Source organism: Polypterus senegalus, chromosome 3 (assembly GCF_016835505.1).
Source record: "Polypterus senegalus isolate Bchr_013 chromosome 3, ASM1683550v1, whole genome shotgun sequence".
In the NCBI taxonomy this organism is placed as follows: Eukaryota; Metazoa; Chordata; class Cladistia; order Polypteriformes; family Polypteridae; genus Polypterus; species Polypterus senegalus.
The window spans coordinates 261,112,674-261,136,146 of record NC_053156.1 but is presented as its reverse complement, the minus strand read 5'-3'; the positions used below and the strand labels follow the sequence as shown (position 1 = coordinate 261,136,146).

Here is a 23,473-nt window from a genome sequence, read left to right as displayed (position 1 = left end):
ACTTATTTTTTCATATTTGCGATCTATGTGACTTCTGACTGGTGTAGTTTTTCTCTTGTGTGGAGCTTTACAGCTAATTTTTCACACACTAACTTGAATTTTCAATAATTTAAAATTACATTTATTTGCAGAAAGTGTAGCTGTTTCAAGAAATTTGTAAACTTTGAGCAAGGTAAAATGGTGGTTGTCAATAGAGAATCTGGAGTGTTAAAGTAAGACTCAAGACAAGATATTGCCTTAATCAAATGTTTGCTGTATTGAGAAACTAGATCCGCTCTGCTATAAACTAATTTTTACTGTATATGGGTATTCTAACAATTTTTTTTTTCTCTTTTCAAATTCAGGTGAAAACATTAGTGAGAATACTGAAGATGTTGAAGGACGACTTGGTGTTGGGGCAGAATGTTTTGTTTGGTCTCATGTATGTAACAATTGGTGCAAAGCACAGATACTTAAAATTTATGAAGACATGACTAAGGTATTCCAAGTTTTTAGTTATTGTAATTTAATTAAAGCTAGCTTACTTTCAAGTATGGTCTTCATGATTATTCGCAGTTTTATAGCTTTTATGGCCTTTAGGTTAGAAATTTTAACATTATACCTTAGTTACATGTAGCTTTAATTTTGGTGATCTTAAAGGAACGAAATCCTACTTCGCCTGATGTATCAACTGACGGAGCAATAGCTCTCCTAAACCATTTGTAACAGAAATCACATGATAAAGAGCTAGTGTATGTGCATTTTTATATTTAATGCTTTAAATTGAAATTTCTTACATTTTCACATGGGCAGACCCAAGTAATCCCCTAGTAACCACTTGCATTATTAAGTACTTGGTGATTTACCAGTTACACTAAGGAAAGGCACTATTGAAAGACTAGGCTGCACAGTTTTATGTTTAAATAGCAAGAAATGTAGAGCACAAACTGAGAGGTAACTTTAACAGCATTTAAGAGTAAACATGATAAAAAAAAATTAATTATAAATGGAAATATAACTACTGGAGTCCACCATACTTGTAAAATGATTACTTCTAGAAGAATCCATGGGCACAGAATTAAACTGTTCAAGAGTATATTATGTACAAACAAGCTCTTTCTTTACAAAGAGATCCCTAGATATATTGGAATAAATTGCAAGCATAGTGGTGAAACGTAGTACTTTGGGATGTTCAGAACTTAAATGAGAGAGAGAGGGGTTGGAAGTATACACTGATTACAGTACGTTGCTGCACCCACCACACGGATTGGAACCCCAGTGCAGCCATGCAATGGGTGACACCTCCATTTTTTTTTTCTTTAATTAATTAGATTATCAATCCTTATTCATCTATTTTAGGATAAGTGGCCTGTTCTTGTAAGACATGCTATGTTCTTATTTTCTTGTACAGTACTTGGTGAAAAATTGGAGGTTTTGTGTATGTGACATTAAATTTCAGAATTTTTTAATCCTACTCTTGGCAGTGGTAATGGTAACTACATGTTTTATAAAAAAAATATTGTGATTATAAAAGCTTCATAAAATGCTGTTAGAATTTTTATTCTTTAATAAATATCGGAGAAATGTACAGTAGTCATGACACTTTAATCTTTTTGTAGTGCTTTTTTAATTAAGTTTATTTAATATTTCCTTATATAAACATCATTTTAAGGTTTTGCTGTTGGACTCCGAATCTGAAGCAATTGTTGACTCTCAAAATATTTGGAGAAGTGTGCCGAAAACTGACCTAAGAGAGGTTTGTTAGACAGTTATTTTGTGCATGATTTTTGTTTGTTGTACAAAATCTCAAATATCTTGACTCTGTATAATTACACATTTTTGAGTTAGATAATTATCTTTAAATATGTGCCTATCAAAGTTATTGGAAAACATTGGGTGAGGAAAGAGTAGAAACAGTGGGATAACTATCATAGTTTAGTAAATTTTCAAATGTTGTAGATCTCATTTCCCATAATAAATTGGGGGCAGTTTGATTCGTAAGGTGGCAGTAGCGTATGGACCATTTAAAGAAATGATTGTGCAGGACCCTCAACAGGTAGGATTCATAATGTTTGGTGCTGTGCGAAATCTTCGTCTCAGTAGTGACACAAATAACATCTGATCATTTGCTTAAAGGCTTCATTATTTGATATTTGACAATGCAGTTTAAAGTGGTGCTTTAACTGCTCCCCCACTGCCAATTATGGAGAAAAGCTTTGTAAACTGTAAAAACTGAATATACATATACTATGTGTGATGGACAGCCAGGTCTCATGCCTGGCTGGGACGCCCCTGCTGCATATGTTCCGGGGGAGCCACCATGGTCAGCTCAATTCCTCCCCCGGGACGTTTGGTGGCAGCCTCCCTGGCCGATGTTGATTCCACAGTCTCCCGCATGGCTCCATGGGACATGGAGTCTGCCACAACCTGGGTGGAGCTGGGGTGGCTGCTAGGGGGTGCTGCCGAGACTCAAGAACCCGGCTGGTCGAGTCCTTAGCCCCATACAGAGGTGCAATTGGGGCCAGGTGGTCAAGCACCTGGAACACTTCCAGGTGGGCTATAAAACGGGCCATCCTCCACCATTAAAGGGCCAGAATCGGGAGGAAGAGGACGAGGTTGCCTGGGAGGAGTGGTGGTGTAAGGTGGAGAGTTGTTTGTGTTTAAAAGTGCTTCTGGGACTGTGTTGGGCCTGTGGGACACAGGAAAGACATGCCCCACAGCTGAAGAAAAAATTAGACTGTGATTTTACATGTGCCTCTGCGTCAGTATGTGCTGGGTTGGGCGCCGTATAGCGCCTTTATCACATATGTAACACATGCATTGGGGAAATAAAAAAAAATGAAGGCTGAGCAAGTTAATGCGTTATCGCATTAACAGATTAACACCGACAATTTTATTGCGCATTAACGCAGTGAGTCAGTCTCTCTAGCGATCGATAGAGATCCGTGATCTTCTTGTTACAACGTTTTTGATACGCTTTTGCTAGAAGGAAAGTTAGCTTTGTTGATTTGACCTTGATTCCCTGCACGTGCATGAGTAGTAAAGAGCAAACAACTTCTAAAGTGGCACGTGGAGAGGTACCAAAGTGAATGCTCAATAGCAAAATAATCCCTGGATGACGTTTTTCGTATTGCTGAATTGGACACTGATTTGTCAGACTCCGATTTTGATGCAAGTGATCTGGAGATTGAAAACGAAAGTGAGGTACTGGCTTCTGCTGATCGGTCCCCAGCGGCTGATGGTGCTGTACACGTTTGTGTAGCTGATGCATCTACGGCAACGTTTGCCTGGGTGGACAGACACTTACGTTGACAGGAGGTACAAACCATATTGCGTCTCACTGCAACTGCCACCCCCGTGCATCTGTTTCACAGAGGCAGCTAGCCCACCGTGAAAATGGATGTTTTATGTTGATTTGTGTGTGAAACCATTGCTTTGTGTGCTTTTCAGAAAATTTGAGTTTTTTGGAAAAATTATTAGCCCTCAATAAGTTGCCACTGAACAGATTGTTTATGCTGCTCCCTGATAAAAGAAAATGTTTCTGGTGGTATCTGTTCAGATAAAGAAAACGGATATAGAAATGTTAATTTTCCGTTGCTCTGAAGGTACCTGTTATAATGTTGTGATCATGGCTCTGGACTCTGAGGGTAACTTGTTCCCGAACAAACTAGATAAAACATTAATTCCCTGGCAGTGGCAAATAGCTTTGGTTTTATATTTGATTTGATTATATTGTTTGAGATTTACAAGAAATATTGTAACTGCTACTATGTAAAGAGAATACTGCTGTTAAAAAGCACCTTATTTGTTTAAAGTGTTTGCAAACACGCAATACACTACTTTTGAGTTCATTATTAAATTTTGCACATAATGTGATTGTTGTGATTGTCAATCACAGACAATTGTGCAATTAATCATGATTAAAAATTTTAATCACTAAATAAAATTAGAACCAATAATACAATACAAACAGGCTAAAGTTTGAATGGAAACATGGCAACTCAGTTGTGTGCTGTGCAATTATTGATGAAAATCAAAATGGTTATCTTGTCGATTTATAAAATACAACACTGATATGAAAACATTTGTAATAAACTTCATTCATTCCAGATCCATCTAATGAAATCCTTGTCTCCTCTCTTTGGTAACTCAGTTAAGTATTTCTTCTTCCATCCCCTTGTCATCCTCTTCCACTTCATTATGGGTAAAAACCTAGTCAACTGCAATGTGGTCCACACAAAAATAACCACAGTGTGGCTTTCAGGAGGAAAATTAAAATCCTCACTGATTTTTATGGGCATGGAATGTGTACACATTTCACACTATTTTTTCCTGTATGTGTGCTGTTATACCACCCTTGAACCATGATCTGGGGGTTCAGCACTGGAGTAAGTACCCATAGGCAGAATACCCCATCACCCAAAATAAATCTGAATCATGGGATTATTGGACATAAATGAAAATATGTCAACATAGTAATAGCAGTTGTAACCTTGATGCTTATGGAAATTCACATCTGCCATTAGATTAGACAAGATCCTCAATTGCTGGTTTGAATGCAAGTGCCCTCACCAATAGGATAAATGGTACCAGTTGCAACATTTGTTAGTGCACCATTCAAAGGTTTGAGAGTAAAGTTTACAGTATAACTGTCCAGGTCAGGGAGTCTGAATTGTTTTTGTACTGTAATGAGGTACTTACTATTGCAGCATTTTAGGGAATCTTACCCCGGTCGGGAAATAAAGACTAGTCAATTTCTGTATGCAGTTAATCCAAGTCAGATTAAGAATTTACAACAGTGTTTCAAGTAACAATTAACGGACCTTTTACTTGTGTTCAAATGGTCAAAAAAGACGGACTTACTTTTTGGGGATCACTGGTCTGCATACTTTCACAGTACTGTAATTTGCAAACCTGAAGCTTTCTAGTCATAGTTTTTCATACTATATACAGAAACCAAAATATATTGCAGAAGTATAGATTGGTTTTTAAACAGTTTTTTTAATATAATTTAGGCAAGCTCTATTTAGCCACCAAGAGTTAAGTATTTAGTTTAAATATGCAATTATTCCTTCATTTTTATGAGAATGTAAAGAAAGTGATGAATAGATGAAGTAGATACATCATAAAGTAGTTTAAGAACATTAATTTCCCATGAATCTTAGATCTATTTAATTGTTATCCTCAGCTATGTTTTTGACTTCAACTTTGTAAACAAGATGACATATTAAACCAAAAATTAGTGTATACTGCCAGATTGTTGTACTCTTAACTCGGGTGATGAAAATTGTTCTTGTTTTCATTACAGATAATGGGTTAGAAATGCAGGCAGGTGGCTTGAATGTACTATTAATTCTAAAATATAGATCATTACTGCTTGGTTTTAAAGCTTTGCAAGTGATTGAGTTTTTCCATAGACACCAGTCAGACTTTAGTAGTTTCGAAGATAGTGGTTTTGTCATCTTTGTTTCACTGTTTGACTTTGAACCTGCTGAGGAGATCTTGGCAAATATTCACGAATATAAACCAATGCAAAGTTGTTTGTCAACAATGATTGTGCAGATTGGTGTATTTTTTTTCCGGTTCATTAATTTTCAAACTTGAGTTCTTTAGAGACAGTTTTGAAGGCGGGAAACCTTTTGTGCTACAGAGGCTGTTAAATTTACTCTGTTAACAGTATAACCTCTACAGAAAACCCTGTGGGTTATTTCTCATTAATGTTTTTCAAAAAAAAAATATTTTGTACTTTCGATTAACTGATGATGTTGAAAGAGCTTTAATTTTTTCCCTTGATTTATAAAAGTTTTTAATAAAGGACCTCTTGCCAATTTTCATTCTAGAATAAAGTTGAAGTATTTGGCAGCATTGCTTTTATGTTAACATATTAGAATTAAATACATTTTGTTTCTATTTTGCATTAGATTGCTCATGACAAGGATGATTCAAATGAACAAACTATTTCAAGTAGCAATAATAACTGTCAAGGTAATTTTTTACTTTTTTTTTAAATGCAAGCACATAGACAAATTAAGACAATAGGAAGATGAAATTACAATGTTTATTCTTAACTGTGTACTAAGCACAAGTCTAAAAATGGACAGTCTACACTATGAAGTTTGTCATCACTGGCAGGTAAAATTGACTCATAGTAAGAGTTTTATTAAATGTTAATTCAGTACAGCTGCTTATTTAACTACTTGCTTGGTAGATATGAGTTTAAGATGGTAGCTTTTTAGAAGTTTTTAAAAATGCCTTTGTCATGCTACATCAATAATGTTTCATGGGTTTCATATTTATATACAGCTAAGGTATAAATATTTTACCCCAATGGGGGAAAAGTCAGTGATTATTCCTTATAGTAACACAAATTATTTGTCCTGCCACTAAGTCTTTCCAGTTCTTCATTATTGATCATCTTTACAGTTACCCAGGTGTCTCCAGTGGAAAAGCATTCTGCAACAAAACATGAGGGATTGTCAATCAGAGATTTGGTAAGAAATGGGACAAATTTAGCAGAAGGCATTGCTTAATGTGTATAACTGATATATTAATGTTTAAAGTTCTATTTCATATACATTATCTTGAAGTCATAGTTGGCCTTTATGGACAACTTTTTGACAGCCAAAGGAAATGAAATTTTCATGTCTACTCAGTTGGTTAGTGAAATAATAATCTAAGGTTGTCTATATGGTATACATGTACTGTATGCACAAGTGTGTTACATTTAGAGGTGTCATGTTTCTTTATTGGTTACTAATGAAGTCTTTCCAGCACTGGAAGATTGTGATCATGTGAGCTATCCTGTATAAGCACAAGTAAAAACTACACAGTACAGTTGATTATAATCCACATATAAAATGGTAACACAGGTTTTTGTGGTAAAAATTTGGAAATGACCCCCTCACAAGAGCAGATCCAGAAATACTTATTAAAAAAAGTACTTATAAAAACCCATTTTGAGATGCTAATCGGCAATGAAAGAAACTCTACATCTATTTTTGAATTAAATATTTTAAGTATATATAAAAGAGTTAAAATTCTTGCACCTCCAAAAATATGTCCATATTTTTTGAGGAAATATTAAGAATGCAATTTGAGAGAATTAAGAAGTGAAATGGAAATTGTAAATTTTAAAATTGTGATTTGATCCCCCCAGTATTGTCAACATACTAAAAATTATAATTTAATAGAACTTGAGCGCCCATTTCATAGTACTGTTATTTTCTCATCCTTTTGTAGCTCTGCGCCTAAGCAGTCTCAAAACAAAACTTCAGTGCAAGAAAATGTAGTTGTGTAATTTTTCTTCCCTCGCAAAGTAGTCTTACCAGTGGTGTAAAAATGAAGACAGTTTTGTCATTTTTGTTTTTCCTGTGACGGGACATGCTTAACTGTTGGCTAAAGTTTTGAGTCAAAGGATGTGGATCTTAAGTTAAAAACTGACCAAACCCTGATGTTGAACTCCAGTGGTGGTTAGGTTAATTCAGTTGTTGGTTTTTACTTACTGTCAACATTTAAAATTGTTTTAGGTTTTTACCTAGTCAGATACTTTGTTTCATTTACATATATTCTTATAGTATGCATTTAACAAAAGTCACAGAGTAACCTATTAAAATAATGTTAAATACATTTAATTGAAATGTCTTTTGAGAAGATGTTTTTCTTTCTTAGGAACAAATTGTCAAGTTGCCAGAAGAGAATCCCACAGAGTTAGAATCTGAAATACAAGACGCCTATATGGGTATGCTTTTTCTTGCATTATGAATTGCCTGTTCATGTAGTTTAACAGTCTTAAAATAGTTGGCATTTTGCAGTATCAGTGGCAGTGCATTGCCATTGAATTCTATTCAGTTTATTATTATAGTTTTGATTTTTATCAATAAAATGTGAGACATGGTTTAATACATTCCATGTATTTCTCATATCAAATCAGTTTCACCCCTTCCCTGCACACTTCACAGTTATGTGATCAGACATTTGGATAGTAGTAGTCAAGATGGTTATCTGAAATTTTAGTTGAATGGTCCCATTTTCAGCATTGCCTTAGATATTTTTTTTTTTAATAATTAGGTAGTGTTTTGGATACATTGTGAGTGGTCTAAAAATGAAAGTACCACTTAAAAATTTAAGAGTCGTAGTGGACTCATTGCTATCAAATGCCAGACAGTGTTTAGAAGCAATTAAGAAGGCTAACGGAATGCTAGGTTATTTAGTGCCTTGATGTGTAGAGTACAAGTCCAAAGAGGTTATGTTTAAGCTTTATAACACACTGGTGAGGCCTCATCTGGTGTGCTTTGTACGGTTTTAATCTTCAGGCTACAAAAAGGACATAGCAGTGCTAGAAAAGTCCAGAGAAGAGCGACTAGGCTCATTCCAGGGATACTGGTGATGAATTATGAGGAGAGATTAAAATAGCTGAGGCTTTTCAGCTTAAGCAAAAGGAGATTTAGGGGTGACATGATTGAAGTGTTAATAAAGCAAATTAGTTTAGTGGATCAAGACGGTTACTTTAAAATGAGTTTAGTAAGAACACGGGGATATAGTTGGAAACTTCTTGGGGGTAAACCTCGCACAAACATTAGGAGGTTCTTCACATAAAGAACCATAGACACAAGGAATAAGCTACCAAGTAGTGCGATAGACAGTAGGACCTTAGGAAACTTCAAAACTATACTTGATGTTGTTTTGGAGGAATTGAGTGGAAAGGATTGGCAAGGGCTGAATGGCCTGTTGTCGTCTAGATTGTTCTAATGTTTCAACCATAGGGATTTGTGGAAGATCAGGAAAAATGGGATGGTTTTGTTTAACAAAATTTCCAATTTCACACAGGAAAAATGTGCTACTGGAAAAATGTGTATAAGGTATAATTATATAAAGATGCATATGCACTAACATTAGAGATATTCAGCAGAAATGATCAAAAGGATTTGGAAGTGTGCATGCCACATCAGCAGCCCCAGGGGTCCTTGTGACGATGTGGGTTCTGGCTCCACGCTCCCTTTGATGTTTGGGAACCCTTGAACCCAACACCGTCTATAATGAAACCGAGAGAGCTAGTCAGTGGAGGCAAATAATTGAGCATCTGAACAAGGGGATGGTTGAAAGTGCAACAGTACTTTTATTTAAAACAGTCAACAAAACAGGTGTTCAAATAAATAGTGCAGTTTCAAAGTTCTTCATTAAATAATCCAATAAAAGAACGTGGAGGTTAAAACAATAGAAAAAACAATCCTTTAAAACGAGAGGTAAAATCTTCTTTAGGAAGCAATCTTAAAAACAACAAATCCGGTGTAACGTTTCTGTTGGCGTCTCACCTGCTTATCCCGTTTGGGCTTAGCAGCAGGCAAGACGCTCTCTGCAGCTGCCCTCCTACAACACACATTCGAGACTGGAGACCTCCGGATCCCTGGCTCCGGTATGGCACTCATCCCAGCCTCGGAGAACTTGGTTTCCACCAACGGCCAGGTCGCCCACGTTGGGGATTCCAACCACCAAGTCTCCCGACTTCCGCTGCCTTTCCGTGGCTTCTCTGCGGCCAGTCGCCTTCCTTGCTCACTCCCGCTACCTGATCGCTCAGCGGGAGCGACATCCAACAAACGCCTGGGTGTTGGCCTAACACCCAGCTTCCTTACAGCTGCCCTAGATCGTGCGCTCACCACACGCACACACCGCCTGTCCGTCTCTCTTGCACCGCATGCTTCCTCGCTCCCTGTAACCTCCGTCCTCTTTTTCCTTTCCTTTTTCTCTCCGATCGTTTCCTTTCACTTCCCACAAAACCGACTCGCGCTTCTTTTAAAACGTGAGGGGCCATCACAGCTGTAGCATTAGCCACGGGAGCAATCGCGAATGTGGGCAGTTCCTCACCTGTGCACGGTGAGAAACGCCCACATCGAGGACTGCCCCGCGGCTCGCTACAACATCGACCCCCCACGAAGCCGCCTCGGGTGCAGTGATTATTTAAAAATGGCCTTTGCTCAGTGAGCTGTGGACCCGCTATACCACAGTCCTACCTCTAATGGGATAAGAGAGGTCAAAATTACTCCATTTCACAAAAATTTTAATTAGTAATATAGACACATGGAGTGTTGTGTTATTTCAAGATTGTTGATCATGAGTTTGATAGTTTTGATATTTGATTTTTTACTGGTGGTCTTGACACTCTTAAGAGCCTCTCTTAGAAGGTTAAAAATTAAATCTTTCAAAGGAAAGCATAGTTTTAGACTGTTTCAAGGTCAGTGATTATGAATGTTATTTTGAATCCTTTATTAGGGATGTGTCCCTCTATGGGACCTCTAGGAGAAGGTGGAAAACCAGTAGGTTTCAATTACAGTTTAGAATATTCAGACTTTAAATATTTAAATTATATATATATATATATATATATATATATAGTATGAATGTATTGGAAGATGCTGGAAGATTTATTTCTAGTTCACATTATTTTATATATAGCAGCACTGTAAGCTATGTAGAAAGTAAGGTTTTAATACTAAATGTGTAAGGCTAAGAGCCCTTATTCATATTTACAAATATATTGAACTAACAGCAAGTTAAAATTGTGCATTTACTGTATATCCAAGAACACATTAGGTTGAGTCCCCTGTAAAATGGGATGACATCACATTATAAATGGAATATGGTCTGTTAGCAACAAAGTGAATAAACCAATTGCAGTTAGTCAGTCGTGTCATGAGGTCAACAAACTACCCTCCACATTCCTAGGCATTGTAAAATATCATACATGGATGCTAAAAACTACAACTGTTCGGCAGTGTTGTTTGTACTGTATACAGTAAAACAAATGTACAGTGATCCCTCTCTATCGTGCTTCGACTTTCGCGGCTTCACTCCATCGCGGATTTTAAATGTAAGCATATCTAAATATATATCACGGATTTTTCGCTGCTTTGCGGATTTCTGCGGACAATGCGTCTTTTAATTTATGGTACATGCTTCCTCAGTTGGTTTGCCCAGTTGATTTCATACAAGGGACGCTATTGGCGGATGGCTTAGAAGCTACCCAATCAGAGCATGTATTACGTATTAACTAACACTCCTCAATGATATACGATATGCTTCCCGTGCGGTGCTTTTTTGTTTGCTTGTCTCTGTCTCTCTCACTCTCTCTGCCTAATGGAGGGGGTGTGAGCAGAGGGGCTGTTTGCACAGAGGCCGTTTGCCTAGAGGATACGGACGCTCCTCTAATCTGCGATATAGAAAGACCATATAAATATATATATATTTTTTTTTAATAGTTTAAGCCTTAAAATACCCCTTCCACATGCTTTAAACACATGTAAACTTATTTAAACACACTTTGTACATATATGTGGATGTTGGGCTAAGGATATGAGTAACATCTCTTTATTATAAAAAAAAAATCTTGGAAGGGAGATGAGACGTGATCTTCTCAGAAAACAATTTGACGTCCCGTGAGAGAAGGCAATGAGACAGAATGACAGCTGCTGTACAGGCTTTTAAATGATCGACGTGCAGAGCGACAAGCAGAACATGCACTTTGGCAGAAGCAGCACAAAGTTAGAAGCTGATCCGTCTGCTTCTCCTTGGTATGTGTTCGGTTCCCCCCTTTCACAACGTGAGTGTGAGAGACGTGAAGTGGCAGGAGCGTAGTGCACCTCCATGGGGTTTAAACGCAGCAATCGAAACCAGATCATCTCGGAGAGACATTTTGACGACAGACTAGACATTGCAGCCTTAGGAAGCAAAACCCATGAAACGGTGACTTTTGCACGTCATGCCCTAATTACAAACGATTTAAAACAAGTTCACGGACATCTAAACTCCCAGCTCTTAAAATGACGACAAGCAGAACACGCAGCAGGCCAGCAGATGATCAGCGCATCTCTTTAGCATGCGTTCAGACCCCCATTTCACAATGCAAACAGCATTATAAATCCTACGAGAAGGAGATTTAACCATGCCCAGGGCAGGAAATAAAGGACAAATATTGTTTTTACAAAAGTTTTAATTTAAAAATGAAAATAATGCATATGTAACAATTGCCATGAAAATAAGTCTCTCTTTAAATTGTTTATCTGGTAAACCAAACCCAGGCGTGAGTAAGAGAATTGAGCAGGGGCTGGTACCCTCTAGAAGAAGTAGTAATAATAATAAATCCACGATATAGCCAGGGCACGTTAGCTGAACTGCGATATAGTGGGGGATCACTATTTTAAATGGTGCTGTATTGTTTTAGGCTCATTTGTGCTTAAAATGTCACTTGTGACCAGTAGGAACCTTAGCTGTTTCAGCTTTAGTCCACTACCCAATATGCTGTGTGCGCCTGATGTGTAGGTATGTTTAGTTCAACTAGCCAGATACAGTGCCTGGGGTGGATGTCTGAGGAATAACCAGATATTAGATTGTTGGGTTTCAACAGCCAAACATAAACCAAAACAGACAAATCCATAGGTGAAGCAAAAAAGAAATGGTAAAAGAAAATTGAAAGGTAAAGAATATTTAGCTTTTGGATTCACACACACAGAGGCCTCAAGAATGGGCACATTAGTTTCAGCAGATGAGGCCTTGAAGTCAAGACTCAACATTCTGATCATGTGACCAACCTGTTGGAATTTTTTGAAGCTAAGAACTACAAGGCAGACAGATTATTAGAGTCCAGCAACTAGCCATACTACATGTAAAATGTATTGCTAAGATTAGAAAGCTGCAGAGAACGTGACTTGTTGTCAAAGAAATGGAGAATGGATGTGGTGCTCGGAGAGTCTCCTTGTAGAACAATATGGTTAAATGGAGAATTGAAGACGGGGGGGGGGGGAGAAAAAACATTTTCTGAACAGCTGGAAAGGAAGTGATAAGTGTGGAGTCTTCTGATGGCAAGGAAATGACTGGTCTAAATGCGTAGGGTAAAGTGTATTGATGGAGCTTGTGTGAAGCGCGGCAGACGCAGCAGGCTTGTTGCTTAACCTATAAACCTGGAGGGCCATTAGCAGCAAAGATAAACTGAAGAATGTTTTAAACAAGGCTATTTGAGCAGTCGGCTGTATTGAGGAGTGTCCTCTGCTGTCATGCTTTCAGTATTTTTGACGATGTGTGATCTGGGCAGTGATTCCCAGTAGCTTCTGTTACACACTGAAATTTTGCAAGGCAAGGAGCTCCTGTGTCTTTAGTTACAGGACGAGGTAAACTTTATTTATTCAACTCAACTTTTGAATCTACAAATTGCTTCAGTGATTTGGAGTGTCTGTTTAGCATATTTGGCTGATATTTTTAGTCAAGTATCAATCTCTCTCTCTCTCTCTCTCTCTCTCTCAAGAAAAGTGACTTTTTTCAATTCCAAGACCAAATTAAATCAACCATTGGAAACTTGAAATGTGGGCCAGGCAAACTGAACTGTTAAACTGTGACTCTCATGAATATCTTTGATTTGTTTCCCCTCAATAAGAACAAAGGAGAAGATGGAGTTCCCAATCACTGTGGTTACTGACGTAATGAGCACCTCAAGTGTGGAGAGCCAGGTGCTGAATATTTTCTTGTCGTCTGTGTGCAGCAGGTTTGACACAGTGACAAGGCTGTGGCTGGTTAAGAGACAGAGAGCACGATAGTCTTGTTGATCTTTCTTGCAACAGTGCTTTAAATCTGTTTTCACACAGAAGCCTCTACCCCACTCATTGACTTCACTACTGTGTCGGGTAGGGCAGTATACTAAGAAAAAAAAAAATAAATGAAGTTTTTTCTAATGCTATTTACAACAACTTACCTCTGTGAAGATAGGTTCTCTGCACGAATCACACTGAAGACAAAATACAGAACCCCACTTAATACTGAGCCAGATATTCAATTAAGAAAGTTCTCTCCGCAACCTGACCTTGAGCAAACATTTGACATATGATGGACAACACCATCACTTTCATTAGGAGGTTGACTGTACTTGTATGAAGGACCCGCATTTGGCACCAGACATGCAGTTGGTGGCCACTTGTACTCCAATAGCTGAAGATGCACATCAGTGTGCCTTTGTATGTTGCTAACATACCTTTTGTTTCAACATGCAAATGACAATCTTGCAGAAGAGCGAATCTTCAAATGGATGTTAACAAAGGTCTACGCCCAGAATGCTGGTATTGTGAGGAAGCAGGAGTAGTCACTGCTTTGTAGCTCATGAGCTAAATTGAACCGTTTCATTAAGTGTAGTCTAAATCGGCAGCTATGCATCAAACCATTGGAAGCTATAAAAGGAGCTATATAACCAAAAAAAAATGGCATGTTATTGGGGGATGTAAATGCTTTTAGACAAATTCAGTAGTTTTGTCACATGTAAAGAAAATTATGAAATTCTTACTATCTTGTCATCTTGCCTAACTCGTGACATGAGCGAGTACCCAACAGTCACGACTGCTAGGAAAATGCATTTTAGAATAGTTTTTAAACAGACACCCACACTATCATAAAACTGGCCCAAGTATGAAATGTTCAAATAATTATCCAGTACTCTGGCTCCATTCTGCTGTTACTTGTATTCAACTTGCATTGCTCAATTAAAATCTGAAATTTTGTGCTTTCACAGAATGTGCTTCAGAGGAGATAGCGGCAACACTGTCAGATGTCAATGTGGATGAACAGGCCCCTTGTGAAGATCAGGCACTGGAAGTGATACCAGAAGTGACATCACCGAGTCCCGACTTGATGCAGATTATTTGTGCAGCTGCTGACTTTGGTTCTGAAAACATCTAATCAAGTCACCCGGAAGGTACTTCAGACTAAATATCTGTAAAAGTTGTTTTTTTTTCCTCCTTTTGAAGATGTATGCATGTACTTTGTTCTTGATCAAGCATTTTTTTAATGTTTAGCAAGCATTTGTATGTTTGTTCATGGCTTACTCATATAGTCCCCTTCTCCAATCCATCAAAGTTTGGAAATGTAAAGTTCTAAGAACTATTAATGTAATAATTGTTAAAAAAAAAAAGTTTATTAATTTATGGATATTTTTCTAGTGTAATGTATGTTCTTTTTGAATTTATTTTGAAACCAGTTGTGAAATTATTTAAAATAATCTTGTTACACTTTTTAGAGAAATTTATTTGACATCTGTTTTGTGTAGTATGTTTTAAGGGCTTGAGATAAACCTTGACCCTTTCCATGAAGCTTTGATTTCATGGTTTGACAATTACGAAATTTGTGGGCACTCCTCAAAGAAATGGGAATAAAAGCTGTTTTTGAAATGTAAAGAACTCAATGATAAAACATATGTTTCATAATGAGAGGTGACATGTGCAGTGCAGAGCCCCTCTCGCTTTTGGTAGCTTTCTTTGCCCTGAATGGTTAATTCAAAATTATGCTTTGAGTTCCTATTTGTGATCTTATTAAAGACAGATCATTGTTGTCCATTGTTGTTGGCTTTGCTTTCTTTATCTCTTGGGGTGTCTCATGTTAGTTTCATTTCAGTCAGCCTGCCAAGCTAGCCCACTAGCACACAATCTACACTCTGCTGGACCCCTTCTTGATACTCTTGTTCCTTTTTAGTCATTCTTGTCTGCAGTAGAAACACACTGTGCAGAAGAGAAGGGTACACAGAGTGCCAGTGTGAGGAGACAGTTGTTTTACATAATCCACTAATAAAGGTCCCATCTCTCATCAACTTGCACACACAGGCAAAATGAATTCCATGCATACAGCTGCTCTTGTCCAGTAAACAGTTTGTAGCAACTGGCTGATTACAGAAGGACTCCGAGGACTCAGTTGAGTCCAACAGGTGTGTGGGAGGGGAGTTAATAGGTTGTGCCTGTGACTGACTTTTGAACACATTAGTTTGTGCCTAACTGAATTCACTTGGCCTCAAGTTCAGAAGTCTTTAATGTTCCTGATGGCTAGAGAAGGGTCTGACAACTATTCTGAACCAATAATTGTGGCCAAAAATGTGACCTGACCTGTGATGTAGCAGTGTTAACCACTATGCCTTGCTAAAATAATATTGTCCTGTATCTGGCTGCATTGTCATTTTCGATGGCCAGCTCAGTTATAGAGAATGCATTTTCACACAGAGAAATCGGAGAAATGCGGGGTCAGCTGTGCTCAAGAATAAGTCTCATATCTCATGGTAATCATTTTTTAGTGTTTGGTTGTGTGATGCAATCAGCTTATCCTATCTTGGGGGGGTGGGGTGGGACTGCAACAGAGAGAAAATCTAACACTGGAAGTGTCACAGCCGACACCAATTGGTATTGTGTTTTAAAGCTTAATCAATATGCCTGTCCTGCTCCCATTCTCTTTGTACCAATTGCCGCCTTTCCGATGTCCATGTTGCAACTCTGAAATTCTATTCAGAATATATATATAGTTTTTTTTTAACAAAGAGTTGCTATCCACAACAAGCAACATTTCCCAGATGTGACTCACTGTCCGTCTTCAGCAGACAACTTACAAATGATTGACAGAAGTCACACTTGCAATTGCTGATGTTGTTTCACTGTGTGTTGGTGCTCCAGCTATTACTGTTAGGTACAAATCTGAATATAAACTGCTTGAAATGGCACTGTGGAATGTGAAGTATGCAGCCAGCATTTTTTGACCTGCCATAGGTAAGCGAGAAGTTTTCACATACAGCAGGCCCCTGCAATGAATGCCAATGCTAGAAAAAATGGTGGTCTGTCTTTGTGAGAATAGGTCTGATGTCATGTGGTACCTGATTGTAAATGAGGTGCCTTTTTAGGAGAAAAAATATGATTTGAGTACAGCTCTATTGAAATGCTATCACATGGATTAATTACATGTAAACACACAATTGCACATATTGAGTCACTTGCATGATGTGATGGCAGATGTGTGCACATGGAAATAAATCTGTTCTTGTATTTGCATACATGCAAAGTCTGCATTCAGTTTTGCAACAGCTCTGTCTCAATGTGTGTCATCTCACAGGTTCTCGTTTTCCTATATAAAACTGATGCTGATGGTGCACTTTGTATACTGACAGCTTTGCTGCTCAGTCACCCACTTGGCGCACTTTGTACCAATCTGCATCATGCTTTACATGTGGGCAGACGGCTGTTAAAGTTCTGTGGTGTTGGTTTGCAAAGCCAGAACAACATGTGGTACTGGGGGTCACCAGCGAACCCATTAAACTGGCTGCAACACGCTTTGGCAAATTTTGTTAACACTGCTCTTGAAACTTATTGCATAGTTAATCAAACAAGGATGAATAATATGAAATGCAGGCTTCTCTGGTTCCTCTGAATGATTTAGTATCATACTGTAGGCCTCCGGTTTGATAGGACTGAGGACAGAAGCACAGAACCTGTAGTGAACCATCAAGATATAAGATTGTGTCGCATTCTTTTTAAAGCCACGTTCATTTTGAGTTTTTTTTCCCCCACAGCGTTTCCAGCACAAAAAAGGAGCTGAGCTTATTCTGAATGTTGACTCCTACTTAGCCATCCTTTTCTCATCTGTTCCTTTATCGTCCTCTGTAACCTGTTTTCCCCTCTTCATCTTTTCTTGGTTTGTTTCTTTGTTTCCCACCTGAAGACATAATAGGTAAAAGTACAACATGTATGTAGTTTGTGTTAAGACACTGCTTAGTGTCTACAGGTAACGTACTCCTAATCAAGCACCTGGTTGCCAATAAAGATTAATGATCAATGCATCACTGTGGTCTGTATTTAATGCACTTGTATGAACAGTCTGCTTATGAAATTTTCATTTTGTATATTTAAGGACTGTGTTGCACTGTTTACGTTTAGTGCTGAATTAAATCCATGAGAAAGCACTGGGGTGTAGTATGCAGATAGTTCTTGTGCAGAGACTTCGAGAAAGAGTGGGGAGCCAATCTCAGCCAACACAGGGCACAAGGTAGGAATCAAACTCTGGGCAGGGTGCCAGCCCACTGCAGGGCACACAAGGGACAATTAAAAATCACCAATACACCTAACCTGCATGTCATTGGACTGGGTGGGGCAGAACTCTTGGCTCAATGCAGATTTGTTAACTGGTTCAAAACAAAGTTAAAGGTGCAGAGAGTGTATTCATAACCTGCCATCTTAAGACCACGTAACTGCTGGAGCAACACACATAGCTATCCTTCTACACTACCACAGCCAGAGCACTGACTTACTGGCAGTCGCCTTGCCTTGGGTGTTCCCATATAGCTTAAGTATGGGTTTCTATGCTTTTTCTTTAATACATGCAAAGTGTAAAATTGTGGTGGTATTGTTTTTCAACATGTCTCCAAGGTGACACTGAGCAGAATATTTCCACAGTTCCATTCCACAAATGGACTGGATTCAACACGGTATACTGGACACCACTTCAAATGAAGTTACTGCCAGGCCTGTGGAAAGCAGAACCTTTAGCAGTTCATCCTGAGTGTTCAGGTTTGTGGTAGCATTAATAAACATCTGCAGTGAGTTCAAAGAAGCAACTGTTGCTGCATATAAGTTTGGCAATGGTTATTTACACTCCAGTAAATTTTCAAGAAGCTGCTCTTCACATCACTGACTTTACCTGGTTTTTAATTCTTAAGCACACACCTTATAAAATGTAGACAGCTAAAACTTGTCTGCAATGGATTTTAAAGACTTGTTTTTGCCCTAATTGCATAGTTTTTCATTTTTCAAGACTCCCATTAAATAATACTTCAATCTTCTGTATCTTTGTTTACAATATTTTCATTGCCTTTGCTGTACAATTCCAAGCATTTATAAAATATCAGTATCCAACCCACTATATCTTAACTACAGGGTCACAGGGGGGTCTGCTGGAGCCAATCTCTGCCAACACAGGGCACAAGGTAGGAAACAAACTCCGGGCAGGGTGCCAGCCCACCGCAGGGCACACACACCAAGCACACTGGGGACAATTAAAAATCACCAATACAGCTAACCTGCATGTCTTCGGACTGTGGGAGGAAACCCACGTCAAACCAGTTAATTATTATGGTTTGACTAATCCTAAAGGATTAAAAATGAAATCAGCTATCATTTGAGGTTCATAACTGTGTAGTATGAAACAGAAGGCTCTCTTTTTAAATGGAGTGTACAGATGGACTGCAGGTTTGAGTCTAATCTTTTCTTTTTTAGTGTGCTATTTTTGGATGTATTGTTACAATTCTACTTCAGTACACATTTATGTATTTAGAATTGCATATTATGCTTAAGTAGCAAACAGCAACAAATACTAAACTCTGCTTGGTTTCTTGTCACACTTTGATACATTATGTTGCTGAGCAAAATAACAATACCAATTTAACTTAATGCAGAAAGTAACCAGCAGTTTTTGGATCTATGCCTTATTTTTATACATGTACAGTATATTAAAATTCAGACCTATAGCGTTAGTCTGACTTTCCATCATGTCACTGGATAATTGCTGGACCAAAATGTTTTCTGTATGTATTTAGTTTTTTGTGATTGACAAATTTAGATTCCATCTTATTTACACAAAAGATTTCACATTTTAAAAACATTGTTTAAAAAAAATCACAATTGTACTGCTTGTCTATCTGAAAGATTGTGTTTCAAGCTTGTGATCATTTGTTGACACTGCTGTCTTGTGCTGTTGTATTGTGCTCTGGAGGAAGCTGAATATTGGTGCCTGGAATAAGGTTTTCATCTTTCCCATCAATAAGTGAATCCCACTGGTCAAAGTCATTGTGAAGATCTGGGAACAAAAAAAGAGAAACAAAATGGTTGACTTAAGATTTTAGCATTGTAAACTCTATGGCTACATTAAGTGTCCTGCATTTCTTTTGGTGAGAAACGGGTTAACATGTGTGGTACTTCTCACTCTTGAAATATTTTTGTTAAATGCTGGAACTCCCAATTAGAGAGGGTTTTTGCGTAAGACATCTGGATTCTGGGTAGGCACATTGTTTTGCCCTCTCTGCAGGCTGGTATTGGTTACATGTCACACTCCTACTGGACTTATTTCAGCCCATTACAGTGCCACCAAGGATTAGGGCAGCTCAGGCTTGGCAATTAATCATCTCCATTGCAACAGCATAAGATAAAGTTGAAGCTCAGCAGAATATTGTGGATTGAAATGAAACTCCATACAATGAGGGAGAAACCTATTGGAGAAGGGTTCCAAGGATTTTTTTCTTCATCTAATCTTGCTGAAATCATTTTAAAAAATGCTATGTTCATTACAAAGTGGTGAAACATTATAACGTAAACTGGCTATTCCACTAAGAGTAACAAATGCCATTTCAATTACAGTATGTAATTCAGTACCACCTTTCTGTCGGTGACAGGAGTTTTGGGCATATCTAATGTTGCTGTATTCTTAGATTTTACTACTACTTCATCTCTTTCCACTTCTATGTGGAGTTGATGTTCACCATCCTTCTCCAAACAACTCAGTCCTGCATCTCCTTGCCAGTCAAGCCCCTTTCCTTCAGCTCTTCTCTGCTTTGGCATCCCTCACTTTCCCTTCCCATTACTCTTTTGACAACATATTCATTGTTTCTCCTCCTCACATGTACATACCACTTCAACCTACTTTCCTGTACTTTCACAGATGTCACTCCCATTCTTATTTTTTTTTTTGTAACTCCATGTAACCATCTCAATATTCTCATTTCTGACATATCCAACTTCCCTTTATTGCCCATGTCTCAGGTCCATACATCATTTCTGGTCTTACCACTGCCTTAAAAACCCTACCTTTAATCTTCACCCTAATTCTTTGATCACACAATACTTCTGATACCTTCTTCCAGTTTTTCCCATTTACACCAGGGTTGCCCAATGCATCGATCGCAATCGACTGGTAGATTGCAAAGGTAGTGCAGGTAGATCGCGTTGCATTCAAAAAAATTTGTTTTTTTTTTTTAAACGTTAGTCATATCATATATCCTCCCTATGGCATTTGCCACTTGATTGACATACAGGGTGGCCAGTCTTTTATCCTAACACACTGGTCATCCCACACGCACGATCAAACGCAAAACCCCGGCTGTGATCTAGTTAGCTTTCCAATTTATATCGACAAAAGAAGGGATTTTAAAAAAAAAAAAAAAAAATTTAGGGAGGTTGTGAGCTGAGCTGTCACAATCGAAGTACGTTTGTCTGATCTGTCAATCTATCATTGCTATTCTAAAGAAGGAAAATGTGGAAAGGCACTTTCGAACTGTTCATAAAAACTACGAAACTGACGTCCTTCCAAAAAGCAATCTGAGAAAGAGAAAGGAGAGGGAACTAGAATCACAGTTAATCAGACAGCCGTCATTTTTCACTCGGCTGAATTCAAAAGCTCCTTGACTGCATTATTCGGCTCTACTTATTTATGCGAGTCAGCCTTTTCCCATGTGACAATTATTAAATCCAAAGACTGTAGTGAGAATAAGTGTATTGAATTGTTATTGTGCCATAAAGGTTATTCAGTTATGCAAGGCATTTAGTTTTTCATCTTGAGCTAACACTGGTCCCAGATATTTAAATTTATTCACTCTTTTCAATAACTCTCCTTGGAGGCTAACTTCTGAATCCTGATCATCATTAAACCTCATATTGTACCTTGTTTCTACTTATCTTTAACCCTGTATCATCCAAAGATCTCCATTCTTCCAACTTCCTCTTTTTTTATGCTACATAACACAGTGTCTTAAGCAAAAGGCATGCACCTGGGGATTGGTCTTTTATCCAATGACTCAACACATCCATAACCAGATCAAAGTGGTGTAGGCTAGTGCTGGGCGGTATACCGGTTCAATACCGAAAACCGTTTTTTATTTTTGTTATGATATGGATTTTTCTTATCCTGCAACACCGGTTTAAATTGCCTGAACAACGTTCGGAACGTAGTGCAGTGGGAAACTGTTTAAGGGGGGGAACTTTTTCACTGCTACACCTCTAAACACACATGCAACGGAGTACATGCTTTAGTAGAGGTATTGCGCAATGAAAATGGACAGAGAACATTCTGAAACTGAAGCCGTAGCAGATGATAAAGTTGAACATGATGACACAGAAGAACTTTTGCCGAAAAAAGGAGTCACATCCGTTGCCTGGAGATACTTTGGTTTTAAAAGGTCGGATGTGGACCATTACGTTCAAATGTGTGAATACGTTTTCTATACTACTGGATAATACTGCAAGCCTTGTTTTATGTACCTGGGTACTGTGTAATAGTACGATGACACGTTGACTTTATTCTAGACATTTCCACTTCAATCTCGATGCTTATGACAAGAATAAAGTCGACATTTATGTTGAGATTGAAGTCGACATGTTGACGTTATTCTCGTAATTTGTCATTAAAGTAGAACATCGTAAATTAAACTTCACCTTAAAATGAATATTTAATTTACTAGATTTTCTCAAACCCCGTCATAAGTTATGTAGCACATTAAATGCTTTGTGTTAAGTGTTCCCTGAGCCATGTTAATTGCTACGTGCTTCTTAAACTGACTTCCTCCACACTAAAAGGAGGCGCATGCAGCACACAGAATACATTATAATTTCATGATATTCCTGCTATGTGAACATTTAGAATGCTAAGATAAATGCTTTATATAATTTTCATGATGAAATGCATTAAAGCATGTATTAATCGTGGGGGCACGGTGGCGTGCAGGTTGCACTGCTTCCTCACAGCAAGTGGGCCCCGGGTGATCCCTACTTTGAATTTGCAGGTTTTTCTGGTGGTTTTACTCGGTGTGCTTCAGGTTTCTTTCAAAGTCATGTAGGATGTTGGGTTTTGTTACATTATATTGACCCTGCTAGTGTATGTGTTGTTCGTATTCACCCTGCGATGTGCTGGCGCTCAGAATTTGCTCCTGCCTTACACACAATGCTTACTGGGATGGGCGCAATCCTGAATGGATGGCTTACTTAAACATGTATAACAATGATTTTTTTAAAGTTCTGAACATTCTGTGGTCTAAGTTTTCACAAAGACGTTTATCGTGTGGTAATTGGTTATGTGGAGAAAGAAAAAGGAAGGATAGGAACTGGGGGTTTGGTACGTTTGACAGAGACAGCACGCATGCAATAAAGAAAGCCCACTCAGAAGAACATCTATTGAATTTTGTGTTTGTGTCTCTGACCACCAGATCACAAACCCAACATTTACACAATATTTAAGTTAAACCTATACGATACCCATTCATACATCCAGTTTTTTGGAGCCTTGTCACACCAGTCATAAAGTTCTCTACTCTGAGGGAGAGCACTACCGCCTCAATACTGTGCATGTTTAATACCTGCTTTAATGCATTTCATCCTGAAAATGATATCAAGTATATATCTTAGCATTCTAAATTTTCAGAGAGCAGGAATATCATGAAGTGAATGGATTCTGTGCAGTGATCGCTGCCTGTGCAATACGACTTTTGACAAGCACCTCTGAATATTTTACTAAGTGTAAATGCCTCTTTGGCTGGTTGAAAATATGTTGTCAATTGTACAATGTACAATTCTCATGACAGTGGAATAGGTTATTCTTCGCCACTCTACTGCAGTAATTGCAGTGGAAAATGTGGTTAATATCCACTCATGCATGGGAAAAAAAGATACCGTTGAAT

The 23,473-nt window shown here is 38.1% G+C and overlaps 2 protein-coding genes across 2 annotated transcripts in view; one reads left to right on the top strand and one right to left on the bottom strand.

The window, feature by feature from the left end:
- LOC120526093 (tudor domain-containing 6-like) overlaps positions 1-14,759 on the top strand; it is a 40,783-nt gene extending 26,024 nt beyond the window's left edge. Inside the window, exons 3-8 of the mRNA XM_039748996.1 lie at positions 345-478; positions 1,652-1,735; positions 5,901-5,964; positions 6,403-6,470; positions 7,648-7,717; positions 14,522-14,759. Of these exons, the coding sequence (XP_039604930.1) occupies positions 345-478; positions 1,652-1,735; positions 5,901-5,964; positions 6,403-6,470; positions 7,648-7,717; positions 14,522-14,688 (587 nt within the window). The 3' untranslated portion in view covers positions 14,689-14,759. The remainder of the gene's footprint in view (positions 1-344; positions 479-1,651; positions 1,736-5,900; positions 5,965-6,402; positions 6,471-7,647; positions 7,718-14,521) is intronic.
- Positions 14,760-19,314: 4,555 nt separating this feature from the next.
- pla2g7 (phospholipase A2, group VII (platelet-activating factor acetylhydrolase, plasma)) overlaps positions 19,315-23,473 on the bottom strand; it is a 52,660-nt gene continuing 48,501 nt past the window's right edge. The window contains exon 11 of the mRNA XM_039748997.1: positions 19,315-19,608. Within this exon, the coding sequence (XP_039604931.1) occupies positions 19,478-19,608 (131 nt within the window). The 3' untranslated portion in view covers positions 19,315-19,477. The remainder of the gene's footprint in view (positions 19,609-23,473) is intronic.